Here is an 18,749-nt window from a genome sequence, read left to right on the forward strand (position 1 = left end):
TGCGTGATTTAATTCGTTTGACTTGCATAACATGCAGTTAAAAGTGTAACAATTCTCACAAACATTCACACATGCATCTTGTGAAAATTAATTTAAAGAAAATTGCCGAACACGAACGGTAGTGTTAAGCTAGTAAATGTTAGATTAACTTTGCCTTTTCTCATTTTAGCTGACCTAGCTCACATTGCCACAAAATGTTTATTTTGGTGTAAAATTCCTCTGGAAAGTCAACACAAATTTAATAATTGAAAAAAAAAATTATGTATGTATGTATATATAAAAATATGCGAAAAGGGAAACTTTAGTCAAGATTCAGCCGACTGTATGGTGAAAAACTATGTTTGGGGGTAGGGAAATGGTAGGTTGGACCTTTCACGTTACCTCTTCTTTGCTCATTACCGGTAGGAGTAGCTGGTAACGTCATTAACGACACCGCACACTGCTGACATCGCGATCCAGTGCAATTTTATTAGAGACTGGGTGAGCACCAGTCCTCCCATCGGAGAGGAGAAGAGAGGACAGGACCCAGACAGGGGAGAGAGAGCATCCAGAGCTCCTCTGTCACCTCCGTCAAGTCCTACTGAAAGACGAAGAGCACGACCGGGATTACATATTTAGCCTTCAACGTAAAAGCGCAAATTCTTGGGACAAGCTAGCTCTGTGAGTATACATAGCTGCTGGCTGTAGAAACACACTTTAAAAGAAACGTACGTTGTAGTTTAAAGTTCAAAATAAGGATTTGTCTAGAAAGAAATATCGCATGCTGTAGGGTGAGGGTGTAGCAACGCGTATGCTTAAATAAGTATTTTATTTTGAAAAGGCCCGCCGGTAGTAGTGCTTCTATTTTCCCGGGCTTCACAGCCTCTCCGTCTCTCAGAGCTCGGTCGGCTCGCGGAGACAGCAGGATGCCAAAGGGAGCGCTCCGACACACGGCGTCCGTTTTACCGTCTCCCGGCGTCGTCTCTCGGCCACAGCGACTCTGATGGGCGTTTTTATCTTCCCTTTACCGTCCTCGACGCTTGGATATTCTCGGAAGCCGCGAAATGAAGCGAATGAATGTGAGCAACAAGAAGTGTCCTGTTGTTGTGCCTCTGTCTCCAGCATCACTACTGGTAGTCAGGTCCTCTCTGTGGATGCGGCGCCTCACCGGTGCTTAGTTGTTTTGTTTGCAAAGGATTTTTTTTTTTTTTAATTTGAGTGTTCTGTAGTGGACTACCCAACTTTACCTCCCTCGCCCCCCCTCTTTTTTTGGTTTTTGTTGTTGTTGTCTTTTTTTGAGGTTTTCCGTCTTTGAAACAAAGATTTCAGGATAGACCAACTCCGGGAAAACCAGCGACTGTGACATCTGCTCCCGGTGGAATAACCTTTTCGTAGCGGTTATTCGCCCTCACAAGCATCTTCTCTGGGGTGGGAAACGCGACTGATGCTTGCCTCTTGCTCGTCTAAAATTCAAGAGTTTTGTGTCGTCTCGTTTTTTTCTGTTTGTCTTGTTGTTTGTTTTGTCCCACAGTGGCATGCCTATCCATGAATGCGCTCCAAGGACGTGTATACAACAATTTACGCATGCACCATGACGGTAGTAAGGCTGTGCGTAATGTCCTATTATTATCCCTCCCTACCACACGAATGCCATGACAGAAACCGATCTCATCCCCGTGTTTGGAGAAGCGTGTGTGTGTGTGTGTGTGTGTGTGAGACATGGGCGTTAGAAAGGAGGATGGAGAGGCGAGATTATTGACGCGTAAAAATATCCCTCCGCAATCATCTTGCAAGAAAGTCCTATCAAAGCATGACCAGTGGAGCAATTATTTAAAACACGCTTTGGAAAAATGTGTCCAAAGTTGGCATCAAATTAAAAAGCCATTGGGAGCAGCTCCATGCCTTCACCGTATTTAACGCCCCATGTGTGTGTGAGAGTGTGTGGATGGATCAGGGCGCAAAAAAAGCATGCACGTCTGTCCATGTGCCCGCCTGTGCGCACCCACCCACCGCCCCCTGCCGCGCTAACCTGCCCCCTTCTGTGCCCTATGTGTGTGTGTGTGTGTGTGTGTTTGTATGCGTGTGTACAGCCACGCTGGAAGTCGCCCCCCATGTGGCCGTCGGGAGTGGGGAGCAGGCAGCCCTGCCCGCGGGAGTCGGCGCTGCGCAGGGCGGCCATCAGCGGCAACGTCGGCGCCCTGCCGCCGCACAACGTCCCCACCGGCCGGAGCGTCCGGATCTTCATCTGCTCCAACCCCGACGGTAAGATCCCAGTCTGACACCCTCCTCCTCCCACCCTAGCCCCACACAACAGATCACCCATATTTTGCATCCAGGCATCTTGGGCTTTTTGGGGGAGTTGGATTCCCTGCAGAGGAAATCAACACAGTCAAGCCCCCATGGTGAATAAGATGTAACCTGTCTGGACAGTTTAGCGGGATAAAAGTCAAAACAAAACCTATTAGTGCTGTAAAAGAAGAGCTGGAGCATCCTTGAGGATGAGGTGAAAATTGCATCTGCCACTTTATTGTTCCCAGACCCACTTTGAAAGGAACAGTCAGGGGCTCTCGCGTTAATGTGTCGAGCAGCGACATTTAAAGGTCCATTTAACCCAACAGACTGGAAAACGTCTTAAATGAGGTAACATTACGCCCTGACAGGAAAAAACAAATGGGTGCACGCCTCATTCCAGGAACACAGAAAAAGGGGAACAGCAGATTGCTTTCGCCACAGAGAGCGCCGGTGTGAGTGCAAGGCATTCGGGTCGTGAGGGAGACACCCAGTTGCAGCTCTGTATTTGAATATGCCCTGTGGGCGAGGGGGTAAAAATAGGCTCGGTAAAAACTAGAGTAAACAAGGCGAAGGGAAGTAGAGTAGGCTGGGAGAGGGAGAGGGAGAGGGAGGGCACGGCAGGATTAAAAAAAAGAGAGGTGGCCTCTGTCGATACATCACTGTCATTTCCCCTCGCCCCCGCTGAGCAAATTGCCGTGAACCCTGAAATAAAAACAAGGAGTCCACCTCAGATCATCGCGCCGTGATGGCTCGTAGTAGACGGCGAAACACATTGTTGTTTGCCACCTGTAGCTGACTCAGTCATTCAGACCACCACGACTGTACTGCGACACGTGGATGGAAAAAAAACGACAAGGCGGGGCGGGGGGCTATACCAAGTGTCTCTTCTCACGCCGGCGGCACGGATGGAAACACACACACCTGAGCTGTGAAAAGAGCTAATTATGAGCTGCTGTTTCCAGTGAGGCGAGATTGCTGGTATCCAGAGCAGAAAACACAGCTGACTCCCCCCTGCAAGTTTCACATTTCCAATAAGGCATTCTCTGCATTTGTTTTCAGTCGGTTTTATTATTTTTTTTTTTTTTGGACTAGCAGATGAGTTCACTCCGGTTGAAGCCATTCGCACTGTTTGCAGAAGCCTTTCATTACCTCTCCCCCTCCGTCTGCCACACGCACACAAGGAAATATTCATGAGCGTGACCCTGGGCTGCCCTCAATCCTGCTGCAGAGCCCTGTTTCTCCATGTTCACTAGAGGGGGCTGTCCATGCACGTATGTAATGGCACTCACCTTACTGTACAATGCATCGAGCAATGACATGGATCAAATCTACATTTTGATGGCTCCCGGTCACAGTAAGAGCCATTTCCCTCCATCATTTGGATTCAAACCCCAGCTACATCCATCCCAGTGTGCCGTTGGATCACCTTTGCCTCCCTTTTATTACCCATAACAAAATATATGCACACATAACAGTGTCATCTTTTCTATTTGTGAAAGCAGACACTAGAAGGGTGAAGCAGGCTATCCGCAGTGATAATCACACCATCACACAGTGTAACTGCACTTTTTTTTTTTATTGCGTCTGTGTGACTGGGGGAGCTCTGCGCTCTGATCAACAGTGCAAATACTTTTATGTGCTCTCTGTTTATAGCTCTGCTGAATATACTGACCCTAATGCCTTTAATCAAAAGCCATAGCGCTCCCACTGCTGTGTTCACCTTCGCGGATCGCTATTGCGTTTGTTGGTGTCGTATGTAAAGCCGAAACGGTGCTTAATTTTGACAATAATTTCGAAAAAAGTCCTACTTGATAGGGGAGAGCGCCTTGAAACGTTTTAAACGTAGCGCCTGCGGTGGAACAGGGAGGACGTGGAATCGGACCCAGATGCAGACTCATGCGGCTGAGTGGAGGCAGTTCAATCATTGAATTCAAATAATAGCGAATGTACAAACTCGGAGCTCGAGGCAGGCAGGGGTCAAAACCTTGCAAGCTGTCCAAAACAGGCAAACAAATCCATATGAAGTCCAATAAGTCAACGGGATGTCCAACGAACGCAAGGAAATTCCACACAGGGAGAAAGTCAGGAACGTTTGACACACAAGGTGTAATAACGAACTGACGAAGAGTGAAGGAATGATATCGAGGGAAGAGGGGACAGGTGAAACTAATCAGAGCATCAATCGAGGTGGGAACAAACACAAAGACAGGAAGATTCAAACCAAAACAAGAGTCTCTTTCAACATAAAACAGGAAATAACCAAACTGAAACCAAGGACTGTGACACGGTAAAAATCAGGCCTTCATAAGATACCCATCGGACCCACAGAATACTAATGAATTGTAAAAAAAAAAATCTTCAGCAGAAGAGGCCAAGTCCTACTACTGAGAGCCATTGTTGATAAGCTTGCCAACCCCCCCGGCAACGAGCCAAAAAATGCGTCATCCGTAGTTCACCTCTTCTACTGAATCGGATTATTCTCCAGCTCCGTCCTCTCTACTAAGCAGACCCTGGAGATAACAGCACCCCGCTGTCCAGAGGGTAACTCCTGAGTCGTCCGAGAATCACTGAGATCGTCTATTAGAAGGAAGAGGCGTCACTTGAGTTTATTGTCGTTGGCCAACTGTCGTGTTGGTGCTCAAACTGGGGATTTTTGGGGGATTTCACGGGTAGATGTACTGTCGTTTTGTATCAAACACTGTTGACTGTCGGACCTGATGAAGGCTGAAAAACATTACATGCAACAAAGTCGTACATATCAAAAACATTAAAAAGCTAACTAGACCCACAAATGAATTAAATGTATTTATTTGTGAGTTCCGCCGCCACAGTCGAATGTATGCAGGTGCTCTGAAGTGTTGGCCAAAATCTAAGCCAAACAGCTAATTTGAGCGAATTTACATCCCCCTTTCCATGATGTTAATGAATCGCTCAAGTTCTTGGCTCAGGTGCACGAGCCTGCGTGTGAGTGTGTGTGTGTGTGGCCACGGTCGATCAATTAAAAAACCCCACTATCTGCTCTCGCCAGTAGCCAGACGGCAGCAGCAAACCAAGAGAAAAAGCCTGATGTGATTTATTTCCACGCGTACTGTTCGGCGCATTATGCAGCCTGTCTAATCTGTCAATATGCTTGCGCGCGTTTGTTGCGTTCGTGGAGATCCGTGCGAGCGTATCAAGACAACTCCATTACCTTGCTGCAGTCACCCCAGGGGGGCCTCTTGCGTCGGTTGGTGTTCGATAGGCCGCTATTTGTATGCGAGCTATCACTTGAGCTGTTCAAAGTTGATAAAAGCACGGCGCCTTGGGGATGTGATGCATAAAATCATCTCGCCCTCCAATGCGCCATCATCAAGGCTATAGCATGTCACCGCGGAGACCACTAATTACGTTACATTTCACCCCACAATTATTCCCCGTGATCCGATTTACTCTGTTTATCTTTGTCGTGGGGTTTTAGCTCGGATTTCTGTCATTCTGTGCCCGTTTTACGCTAAAAAAAAAATCTCTCTCTCTCTCCTTAGTCATCCACTTTTTTGAATCGGGTACGGTGAGAGATAACAAAGGAGAGCGTGGGAGGGATGTCAGGGAGGACAGGGGGAGAGATGACAGGTGGAGAGACTGTGTCAAGGGTGGCTTTTGTTTAATAAATTGCTTCTCAGGGGCTCGTGAGTGCCAGACTTTTTGGATGAGCCCCGGCGCCGTTCTGCGGCATTGTAGAGTTTATGACGCGTGCCGGCGAGCTTATTCCCCTCCTCTTCTCGGCATCGTCCTCTGCCTCCGTGCCTCCTCTCTCCCTTCCCGAAGGCAGACTAGTTTGGCAGCAGCTTCTTACTGACCTCTCTCCGAGTCTTCTCCACAGCGCGGCGGAGCAATTCTGCACCCCCAGGACGTCGTTCTGACAAATTCAGCAGTTGCCCTCGCGCGCTCGCTCCCAACTCCCTGGGTGTTCGGGCCGTTTTATGGAACACGCTGTAAAAGCATCTCACCGGGGAATGATGGCGATGATAGCAAGCAGCCCGCTAGATACACCTGAGTAAAATTACACAGTGATTATCCACTCATAACCAACATAATAAACCTCGAGAAAACTAGTGCGGTCTGCGAGCGGTTTGTAAGTAATGGGAATTTTATTTTATGTGCACATCAAGGGCTCTGCTGAGGGAGAGTTTGGAGTGCACAACGCTGATAATTGAGATTGAAAATGAGCACAGTCTTTCCCGGTAACTTCCAACCAACGTTTCCTTCCTTGCTTTCTTGGACCATATATTAATTTTGGGGAACCGCGTTCTATTTTTGGCTCCATTTCGAGTCACCTTGACATAATGTGGCGAGGCCTTCAAGTGTAGCCAAACACCCCCTTCGCTGTATTCTTTGGCTTTGAGCATTAAAAAATGTAGATACATCAAAGGTGTTACATCTCCGCTTCCTGTTGTGCATGTTTATTCATAGACATCTTGAGAGGAGAAATCGTGTTTCCAAACTCTTTTTCAGAATTGCATTTACAGGATATATTTCAATGCAAAACAAGATGTGCTGATGAATTTCCCGAAACTAAAAAGTTGCCACTTCAGATTCAAATCGCATGAATATTTAACACATCTCCCACGGTTAAATTGTCCTTGGAGTATCGTACTAATTCTCTCCGTTTCTATAGATCCCAGCATAGCAAGGACCAAGACAGAAATAAAACACAGCACGCAAGATGAATCATCCTATAAAAAGGACACTTTTCAAGATTAAAAAGTAATACTGAGGATTATAACATAAAATGTGATGATCCAGCTATGTGGTTCTTAGTGAGGCAGCATAAAATGAATGCGATAAGCAGTGTCAGGCTAAATCTCGCTGCAGAAAGACAAGAGAATCTAATAGTTTTTTTGTTTTTTACTATACTATACTATACTTTTTACTATATGGAAGGACTAGACTTTTGTTACAAGGAAAGTAAAACACTCAGGAACATGCCCCCCCCACATGTGGACCCATGCTACTTTGTGCTACTACGTTTCAACCAACTGTCGATACAAAGCTCACCTGAGATTCTGTAACCCTGACCTCGTTTTTAGTCAGTGATTTGGCCATAAAACTCAAGAGTTTCTTGAAGCTGCAGTAAAAATGTCCCAACATTATCTTTAAAGGTCCGTCTTTTATCAGGCCATAACTGTGCAGCAAGCCTGATACAAGGCCACTAAAAAACTCTTGCGCCAACATTTGTTTAGCTGTTTATTCATTAATAATTACATTTTCATCGTGTTATTTTATATTCAGCTACTCTGGTAGTGTACGCTCATCTGCAGGCCGAACCAAATCTGGCCTTCAGCCCATTATGTCTTGCCTGCTGGTTTTATTTTTTGATTATGTGATGTTTGAAAAGGTTTATACTACAAATACAGACTACTTCAAATTCACTTTTAGCTGCCAGTGCTTGCAGCTTCAGGGTTGTCACATTGTTAGGTCACTCTTTGTTAAAATAGTCCCACATTTTACAGGGAAAAAAAACCTGACAACCCTGCCTTGACCTCCCCGTGTACCAATTTGATTGAGATTGTTGAAAACATCAGAAGGGAGTTTCAGAAGTTTACTAGTGCCCTGACATTGGAAGCACTTATGGGTGCAGTACCAGCAGGGGGCAATAATGGTGAGGGCTGAGGGTTTGAGTCCTGTGTGACTGTTTTCAGGAAGTAGTAGTATGAGTAGTATGAAGTGAAACCATGATCATATCTTTATCAGAACCAAGGTAGTTTTGGTGTCTGTATTTTGAAAATATAACCGGATGCAATGTGTTTGTTGTTGGTAATTTTTAACTGTGTGACCGTGCTGTCCGACCGATTGGTGAGGCCAAACGTGACAGTGACACAGTGGACTGGTCAGTCTATGTCACTGTTTGGCATGATACCGGGTTGGTCAGTTACAAGGTAACCACGCCCTAGAGCATGCCCTGGTTTATCGTCTATTTTACTTTAAATGGGACAATTCTTTCACAAAACGAACATCATGCTTTAGTGAAGAAGACCTGAAACTAGAGATTGAGACTGTGAAACTAATCTGGAAACCACTAAATGAGATAGTAAATCATATGCGAAGAAGGGTAATTTTCTCATAGGCTTACATGTGATAGACATTATAAAGTCAATGTTATCTAGTTGTGGGATCACACTTTTAATCATAGATGATGACAAGACGATATTTCTGTCATTGCCAAGATCGAACTACAGGAATACATCCAGCATGTTTTAATCGAACTTGTCTGATATAATCACGTCTGATTGGATCATCTGACTGGTTTTGTCAGGAGGCAAGAGATTTGAATCTTCACCCACAAGATAGCATGCGGTGTCCATGGTTACCTGCTGTCTTTGACACAGAAGAGAGTCTCCTTCATCTTGAGAGTCAGGTCTTCATTATTTACTGTAATTAAGCTGTAAAACGTGTTCCTGGCATAGATGTGAGTATTTCATGACAGAGACCCTAAAAGCTTCATGAGTGGCTCTCGAGGCAACAGCTGCCAGCACAGATGTTACCCAATGAACTCGCTATAGTGCATTTTATGTCGGGTAGAGGAACACTTGTTCCGCGTGCAGTCGAACACAGAATAGTGCTCCGGCAGAGAGACGGGGGACGTCCCTATCACTTTTACATCCACTCACATAGTACCGTGTTACTGTACGTTGTCGTTCTCCCCTCGGTGCTCAACATCATGTGTGGATGGTGGCACAATAACCTCCAGTGGATTTCCTTCATCCTGACTCAGTGGTATTCATACAACCTGTAGGGTCTTCCCTGTGCTCAGGAACATCTGGCCTTTATGGATGGCTGATCCACACTAGTTGCCCTTAGCATCTTCCAGGTCATTCGGTATCGATTTGCTCACTGACTGTGCGTTTGCATCGTTGCGGTTAAGGCTCTGCACATTAGAGAGTTTGTTTGGTGCACCGGATGACATTACGTTTTTTTGGGCAAGCAGCCTCGTGTATGCCGATATAGGACACAAATGTTTTTTCGTCTAGTGTGGTCTACTTGTATTACTCATGTATTTGATGGTTGAAACCTTTATTGAGATGTTAAGTCAAGTGAGAAAGAGAATGAAATGCTAATCTGTTGATAAGTTTTCTTGTCACAGGCTAAACAATCAGTTCATTCGCCAGAACACAGTGCCCATTCCAACAGATAATTTCAAGATAGTTGCCACGATATTTTGTCATCAAAACCCAAAGACATTTGGATGTGAGGAACGAACAAGGAATGCTAGTTATGGCTTGATTAATTGACATTAAATGGAGAAACATCTCAGCATTAATAAGGCTTGGACTACATCCAAAATTTTATGCCACGATATTGTCCCAAAATATCTTGATAAACGATTATCTTACGGCTATAAGAAGATATCTCGTCTCATTCAAATACCTTTGCTCGCCATTTTCTCCCACTTTAAAACCAGAAATACTGCCAAACTGGCAAACTGGCATTCTTCTCAGAAGCTACATACTCCATGTCTGTATGTTAAAACGCTAAATCAGGCAATTAACCTGTAGTGACCTCCACCAGCCACGGTCTCATTTGCACCTCATCAAATACAGACACACGTCGCCTCCACTGCCATGTCAGCTCAGCGTGCATTTTCTTTTCAGAATAAAAGCCCGAAGATGCAATAACAGCTGTTCGAAATTCGGTGTGTTGAAAATCTTTGCATATGATGGCAAATAGTATAATATATATATTATATCAGCCAAAGCGTAGCGCTAATCTAAACTGACAACATCCCCGATGCATGAGAATATACCGTATACCACTGGTACTAAACCTTTTCTACTTGTGACACCTTGTAATAGTTTGCATATGATACGATATATATGTTCCTCCAAAGAGTTGCTTTTTCACTCACAGATCTCCAGATTGTTTCATGCGAATGATTCCTAGAGGTTTCCAAAAAACGCAAAGCAAGGAGGCGACCAACATAAATTTTAGGGACCACTGCGCAAGATAGATGACCATACATATCTTTACATTATAACAATAGCTTTGATCTTTAAATGGCATATACAGTACAGCTCCTGCTGAATAGGTCAGTTCACCCAAAGTGCAGTTTTTGTACTTACCACTAGCTATTGAACTGTGTGGACACTGTTATTATGCACTCAGTTTTCAATTGACACATTTCCAGGGTGTTCTGTTTACCACCGACAGTAACAGAAACTGGAGAGTTTCTGGAGGCAGACATCTCAAAACCTGGTGAGCCAACACTCCCGCACACTGTACATCAATGTTTATGACCACTGTCTCATTGCATCGTTCTACTTGCGAGGACATTTGTCTTGTGGACGCTCTCGCTCTCATTTAATCAGAGATCTCTAAGCAGCAGTTGTGCATACCAAGGAGTGCCTCTGGAGTGTCGGTCAGTGTAGCTTGATGAGAGAGTGATTGCTTCATCAGGGCCTCGTTGATGAGACTGTAGAGTGGCCGCAATGTAGAGGAATGAACTGCCAACTAAAGCAACGCCTGTACAAGTAGATTGTAATGGTTTTGGGTTTAGCTTTTCAGCTTTTCATCCACAGATACCTTAGTGCTGCTGAGATGTCTTATTGGTGTTGTTGTCATCTATCAAGCAGAAATGCCAAACAGCAAATGTTTCATATAACCGTCATTTAAACATCGTTCAAATTGGACTCAATATAACAGCGTCGTCTTCATCTTTTCGCTGTTAGATTTTCCACTATTTTCACCTATGATTGACTGAGAACAACTGATGAAGGTGAAGTACAAAAGAAATGACGAACGTTTGGCTGCAGTTTTCTGTTCAGTCGGCCGCCCGTGAGTTCTCCTGAAAAGACGAGCGAGGAAGAGAGAAAGAAAAGGGAAGTGAGAGCAAAAGAAAGAGAGAGCTGACAGGACATCTCTGAAAGGAAAACAAAGATTAGTCCGCACTATTGAAATAAACAGATCGAGAAATTGGAGGGAGGACACACACACACACACACGCACGCACACAGCAAGAAAAGAGGCCGAATGCAACATCCAGCCTTTGTTTCCTCTGCATGTGGGTGTGCGCATAACCGACACACACACACACACACACACACACACACACACACACACACACACACACATACGTCAGGCTGCCATAACTCATCAGCATCCCACAAAAAAACGAGAGAAAGAGAGGGGGAGAGGCGTCTTGCCTTTATCAGCACAAAACAAACAACAAACACAGTTTAGTCTGTCGGGTCACATCGAGACTCAGCGCAGCGAGATGCAGATTTGGATTGCGCAAACACGCAAACGAGTTCATCTGAATTCCATAAACGCTGCAATTTTTGCATTTATGATGTCACCTGTGTCAGCGTGGGGTGCTGTATATTGTGCCGTAATGTGTCTGATGGCTCCACTGAAGCAGCAACATGCCATTTATTTCATTTGCATACTATCACAGCCGTCTGGTTTTTTTGATGTGACATTTTGCTCGGGTGGCTGTGGGCAGATACATGCACGGCACGGTCGCGGCCCGAAGCCTTACTAAAGATAGACGGGAGGGAAGATACGTCAGACTAAATCTGCGGCCTCTTCCACTCGCGGCGTGCATGACGCGGTTAGCGGCTGTTTGCGCGCCGTCCGCCATGTGTGCTCGTGTGCGAGACGGCGTCTTGGTCAAACAAGTGGTGGGGGGGGGGGGGCCTCTCTGTCGGGCACGTTCTGTTTTTAACTATCCGTCCACACCCTTCAGAAAAAAAGAGAGGGAGAAAGAGACTGGGCCTGTCCAGATAGATTACAGTAACCATTTGGAAGACAGTGAAAACGAGAGGAGAGGAGGGAGGAGAAAGTGGGACACAACAACAAGCCGTGGGCACTCACTGTGTGACACTCCGACTGTCCAATATGATCACTGCCTCCGTGATGCTTGATAAACCCACATTCTTCTACAGTATGTGTCAGCCCAGCTCTTCTAGGCAATTACAGAAGTAGTAGTATTATAATATATTATACTATATTATCATTATAGTAGTAGAAGAGGAAAACTTGGATGGATAATCAACAGGAAATTGAAAATAAATAATTTCCGTCACAAGGAAGGGTCGTCATGTTACCGGATCTTGCTTTGGTGCCAGATTGTGGCGACAGCTGTATTGAAGTCTATGGGAGATGCATGGAGAAACACACTAATACCCTACATATTGAAACCAGATATCGTTGATGAGACAGCGGCCTCTCCCAAGCGAAAACGAAAGACAAACAATGTGTTGTTAAAAAAATAAAAAGATACATTTAAAAAATCAGTTGTTAATCCACCTGCTGAAGTGTGTCCTTGTTTATGATTACAAGGGAAAAAAGGTGAGGACCCAAATGCGGACAACACACGGGAGGCAGTTTAGGGAAACAAAAGGCGAGCTTTGATGATTAGAGCTGAATGTTACAACAAACCAAGAAATCAAGTAATCAAAAAACGAGTCATAATGGGTAAAAGATGAAGTAACAACCAAAAGGGCATAAGCAGAGTGCAAACAACAAGGAACAAAAAACAGAAACATACCACGGGTAGACACTGGTGGGAAGTACTAGGTGGCATCACGGGGGAAGACAGAACGAACTGAAAAAGACATGAGGGAGAACAAAGACTGTACACACAGACACACTAACGAGGGGATCAGAAACAGGTGGAGTGAGGCGGAAAAAAGGACAGGTGAGAGAAAGGAACGGAAAACGATGGAAAGAGCAGAAAAGCAAGACGCGACACACGAGGGCACATTTTCAAAATAAAACAGGTAAGAAGAGAACGAAAAAAAGTTGGATCATAACAGAAACAAAAATAACTTGAATTTGACAATAGAAAAGATGTGGGAACTCTGTGAATGCCCTGTAGAGGTGGTTCCAAATTGTCAGAGCGATCAGAATGGTGTTCCTCTCAACTTAACAATTCCTTTCAAATGATGCCTGCATGCTCTTCTTACATGACATCAAACTAATGCGTCAGCTCCGCTGGAAACTTGGAACAAGAAGGTCCGATGGCAGAGGGGAAGAAACGGCCTAAGGCGTGGCTTCATTTCAAAGAGAAAAATGACAGCAGTGCTAGTGATCAAATACTTGCATAGATATGCTTGAACTTCTTTGTACGGAACACAAGCTTAAAATCCCACATAACAGTGTATTTGACACTCTATGAGCGAGTGCCACTGCTTCCCCACTGAGCAGCACAAAAAATGACCTGCAGTCAACAGGGGAATTGGACAGATAAACACTATCAATTATAGCAATCAAATCTTATTAATTCCCACCCCTTGGTCTCTGTCATTTATGAGTTAACTGAATCTTTGGGGGCTTTGAAAGACAAAATTACTAATCAGCAGATTAATAATCACTAGTTGCGCTCTGAAAAATATATTAAATTGAGAGAGCGAGCTTCTTTGCAACAATGTTGTGAACTGAGGAAATCAATCAGTTTTGTCAGTATTTGGTTCAGAAAAGCAGAAATTTGGGGAATGTTAATGAAAAAAATGACTCATTATTCACCTTTTTTACACAAAGGTGGTTATTTTTTAAGTTGTTTAAACCAAGACAAAGCTATTTGGGGTTGTGTGTTTTTTACTGTGTTGTGTTAGCGGACAACCCCTCTGTCCAGGCTATAGGTAATGCTAAGCTAAGCTAATCGCTCTGTGCCTGACACACGGACATCAGAGTGGCATTGATCTTACCATCTAATGCTCGGAAAGCAACGCGTATTTCTCAAAATGCTGAACTTTTCCTTTCACGTAGCCGTTCCTGTTCCTATATGCTGTGCATTCGCTCAAATTCTTTGCACATGTTCATGACGCCCTCATTCTTTTTGTCTCCAGACACAGAGGCGGAGAGGAACGCACTGAAAGAGCACGTCTACCCAAAACTACGGGACTTCTGCAGGGAGAACTATGGGATTGAATTCCAGGTAACTGGCTGCGTTCCTGCCTTTTCTACCTTCATTATCCCTTTGATTTCTTTCTTCCTGTCTTTCCCTCCTCCTGCTCGAGGGGCCGATAACTTCCAGAGCAGCAGTTTGCCAGCGCTGACTGCTAAGTGCCTCCAAATCTACATCGGGGCTTACACAGCAATCAGTGCCTGGAGGGCCCTCGGAGCTGCGTGCAGAGGTCCCTGTCCCTTTAAGCGGACAGAAGGCCAGCAGAGATAAGGCTTCCATCGGTGAAGACTGGCACAAATCTCGCCGTGGATAAGGCGGCATGATGCGAGGGCTTTCCCTTTGTTGTTGTCGGAGAATTGCCGCACACCCCCCGTGGTGTCCACTGATCGGGATCATTTGCATTGCAAATCAGCATCGGTGTACACGGAAAGATTGCTATCGGAGGTTTGTTTGTTTAACAAATCCGGGAGAGCCCTCGAGCCGTGGGGGGAGATCTCTGCCGCAGATTGTTTCTGGACGGATTTGAGGGCGAGCTGTTTCCAGTCAGGAGACCTGCGACCCCCTGAATTGTTTGGTAAAGCTGCAGTCAGCGGGGTGTCGGCGGCTAATTCACATTTCATGCTCAAAATGTTTGAATCAAAACACCTCCGAGCACTCAGCGTCTAAAAGGTGCTATAACAAGATTAGATACAATAGCGCTGCGAATACCTCCACTACGTGCTAATGGGCTGTCCAGTCGTTTACGGGGTTTGGTGTTAAAACAAACTACACTTTGAGGAAAGAAAAAAGCACACTTTAATCAACAGAGTTAGGACGCCTGAAACTAAGATCTACTTGGCTTGTGTTTCTTTTACTTGTTTTTTGGAGTTGTTTAATTTGTTTCTGCTGCTATTTAATCCACATCTTGTGCCAGGAAAAGAAAGCAATCTTCCAATGTCAGTGTTATGACAATATATAAGGGTGCATTTCCAGTAAAAAAGCCTTCGTTGTCCATCCTAAAGCAATGATATTGACAGTAAAAACCCACTGGGATTTTGGCTTTACGGGAAATATCAAGGTGCAAATATGTAGATGTGTTAGAGATTTAATCTGTTTATTCAATAAATTCATCCCTGGGCCGCGGGTTCTTACAATGATCGGAGGACCCGGGATGAGCTGTGAAGGAGTAAGGTGTGATGATGGGTGTTCTTGTCGCGATGGTTTTTTGTTGAGTTCCGACAAGCGTGCGGTTGCTGATTTGGGAGATCAAAAACCCTCCTGATGTTTGTCATGCTAGATTTAATTCTTTGCTTGCGTTTAGTTACATTTCAATCTGGAGGGGACTTCATTCTCACAGAATGAATAATGCTTTATATTGATAAGAAAACATCAGATGAGAAACGGTCTTTGGCGCTGTGTCCTCTGTGTCCGCCATAACAGACCAATGTCTATTACAGTTACAGAGGGGCGGTGAAGAAAACCTTCCCTAGCAACAACAGCTTCAGCTCACCGACGAGCAGGTGAAGGCTGGTTTTGGTAAAACTAAAGCTTTCTTGAGTCTGCGGCCCGTTTGTAGATGTAATCAATGAGATACGAAAGCATCAAGCGTAGATGAATGAGATTTAAACCAAGAGGTTATTGTAAACGAACACGTTGATTGGAGTGCAGTGAAAGGTGAAACATCAGTCCAGAGTTCACTCCAAAAAGTGAAACGACTCCAAGACAAACCTCTGGTGTTTAGAAAGTTGGAACTGGCTTAAATTCAAAGTGATTGTCGATATCAAATCAAGCTCTTTCTGGGTTAGGGTTAGGCTCTCTGTTTTATTTTTTGGTTTTTTTAAACAAGTCTAAGCTGAAAGGTTTTATGAAAGGAGACAAGCCAGATGAATCACCGCCACTCAGCGTTGAGCTCCAGAGCTAATGTTTTCACAGATTTGATTCTCCTGTTATTACGGGCATCGGTTATTGAAAGTCAAAGGGGTCAAAGATGCCGTAACCAGACGGAAAAAAAAAAAAGAGCTGACGAACGTTCCCGAAGTGCGCGATAATGCCTGGATGAGTCTGGCGGAGACGTTTTTTGGCTCCGGTATCGGTGGCCACGTGTCTGTCTGGTGATTCAGCTCGCTGTGACGAAGCGTGAGCTGAAATGATTATGCAGGAGGCCCGGGAGTTAATACTATGACTCACTTACTCTTCTGCCTCCCCTCCTCCCTCTCATCCATCCTCATCCTCACCCACGCTTTCTGAGAACTGGCACCTTGGTTTAAACCAGAGTTTACTGCCGCTTGATGATGCCACACATCCTCACTTAGCGTGTGCGAAGTAGCATTTTGGTTGTGAATCATTCCAACGTGTGAGAGCACCGTATCCTGACCGTAGCCTGACTCTTCTTCTAGTTGCCTTCTTTGTCTTTTTGTTTTGATTTGTAATTTATGTGTGATGCCGCCTCCCCGCACACACACACGCGCGCGCGCGCCATTCGTCTCTCGCACGCATTCCGCTGGCACACACTGACACACATATGCCAAGCTGATGAAACCCAATTCTCCCCGGTCCCTCATCACTTGACTCAGTTTCCATCCAGAACGCTCCCTTGGATGCGTTCTGGATGGAAACTGATCCGAGGATGAGGAGGGATCGCGGGAGACGGAGAGAGAGGGATAGACGGAGGAAGAGGGCACGGAAATCCAGCCCAGGGGCCCGGGGCCGCGTCCTCATTCAGTCAGTGAACAGCAGCGACGAGTGGGGGGGGGTCGCGGGTGGGGGCGAGGATCAAGCTCTGTGATCGCTCTCTACCATTTTTATCCCCCCGTGTTTCCAGCTCTCCCCGTCTTCATCACTCAGTTGGAGGTCTAACTTTTTTTCTTGACACAAAACAGACACACAGGGAGATGCAGTGAGGAAACGGAAGGGAGTGATGTCAAAGACACACACACACACAGCTGTGAATGGATCAGGGTCAGAGAAGGTCTCGGTGTCTGCAGCCACACTAGATTACAGTCGGTCGTATGTTGGGCTGCAGTCAGCGGAAAACTACATATCTTCTGCGGCCATATGGTGTTATTGAAGGGACATTGATCGATGGATTTCACGCTCGCGGTGGAGTTTTTTTTTAGCTTTGATTTATTTGTCTGGCTCTCTTAGCGATGTGGTGATATAGCGGAACCAAGCAGAGTTGGATATTAGCCCTCTGTTCTCAGAACAATAATATGTACTTGAAATAAGTAGGGTCCTGTTGTCAGCACTGTATTAGAGCTGGGATTTAAAAAAGACAGATTATCGGATTTGTATGATCCGATATCGATTCATAAGATCCACACCAGGATATATTTGGAGGGGATTTCTGTTTATTCCAACACAATAGGTAAATGACAACAATTTTCTTAAATAATAGTCATACAATCAAGCTCCTCTTCCATGGAGTAAAAAAGCAGAAGGGCATACAGTACATTAAAAGACATATGACATACCTGATAAAACAGGTAAAAAGCAAAATCCAAACAAACTTGGGAGTCCAAACACAAATTAAATGACAGGAATATGTTATCATACTACACGAAAAGTTTGAGTTAGTTAACAAACAAATAAATATAATGTAACGGCACGGCAATAATATGTCGCTTGCCTCTCCTATGGAGGAGAGGGAAAGGCGGGAGACGTCACAGTGGGGACCGACGAAAGTAAATGTACTCAAATGTCCCACATATTGACTTTGGAAGCCTGAAATGTCAGATTCTAAGTATTTTCACAGATTCTGTGTTATCGTAACACTACATGTCACTTTCTGGCACACAGAAAGTATTTCCGCCCATTCTGGGCCTAATTAAACCCTTCCAACTGCCAGTTTATTTTTCAGGTTATCAGTACATTTTTGTACCAAAACATTCATGTGACAGAAGAAAACAATCCTGAGAGTCTCTGCTGTATTTTGGTGTCACTAATGGTCAGGTTGCTTCTGTCATTTGCTGGAATCTACATCGTTTTGTACAACAAAGCGTGTGAGCATCACGGTGCATTCAAGTGCACCTCGTAAACTAAAAAATCAACCATCAAACGGGTCATAATAGGTCTTAATGTGTCTTTACTTTTATTCTTTTACTTTTATTTATATGAACAATACGCCCCGTTCATTTCTCCAAAGGCAGATTTTGACAACAGATCTCTTTAATTCAGTCTTTTGACTTAGTTCAGTATGTTTTGAATAATGCACCGGGTTAGAGGGTTCCTCGTACAGTTTGCAGCATCAGTTCTCAAAGAATCTCTTTCAAATCGAGGCCAAATTGTAAACGAAATGTTCCTAAAGCGGATCGAATAGGGAATCATTGGCAATGGTCAGCTCTGAGTTGTGTGCAGATCGATATTGTGGGACACATCCTGCATTACAATCACGTGTATGAACTGTGCTTTGCAGGGTGAAATGACATGCATTAGCGGTCCTCGTTAATTGGTTGTGTATCATGCTGCTCTCAGTGTCGGCGTTCTGTCTTTATTTTTGGGTTTGTTTAGGTCGATCACATTTTGGATCAGGTCCAATTATCCTCGGGTTCAATCAGACAGCGTCGGGGACTCTTTCCTCTGAATATTAATTGTTGTAATTAAGCCTTAGCCGCCCTTATTT

General features: G+C 44.7%; 1 protein-coding gene across 3 annotated transcripts in view; it reads left to right on the plus strand.

The window, feature by feature from the left end:
• Window positions 1-465: 465 nt before the first annotated feature.
• nwd2 (NACHT and WD repeat domain containing 2) overlaps window positions 466-18,749 on the plus strand; it is a 51,248-nt gene continuing 32,964 nt past the window's right edge. Inside the window, exons 1-3 of one of the 3 annotated variants that reach the window (XM_030431473.1) lie at window positions 466-660; window positions 2,070-2,241; window positions 14,094-14,182. In XM_030431473.1, the coding sequence (XP_030287333.1) occupies window positions 2,091-2,241; window positions 14,094-14,182 (240 nt within the window). In that variant the 5' untranslated portion in view covers window positions 466-660; window positions 2,070-2,090. Of the gene's footprint in view, window positions 661-878; window positions 1,408-2,069; window positions 2,242-14,093; window positions 14,183-18,749 lie in introns of those variants that run through there. The other 2 variants (XM_030431472.1, XM_030431471.1) reach the window with 2 other exon arrangements.

The sequence above is a fragment of the Sparus aurata genome, chromosome 10 (assembly GCF_900880675.1).
Source record: "Sparus aurata chromosome 10, fSpaAur1.1, whole genome shotgun sequence".
Taxonomy (NCBI): domain Eukaryota; kingdom Metazoa; phylum Chordata; class Actinopteri; order Spariformes; family Sparidae; genus Sparus; species Sparus aurata.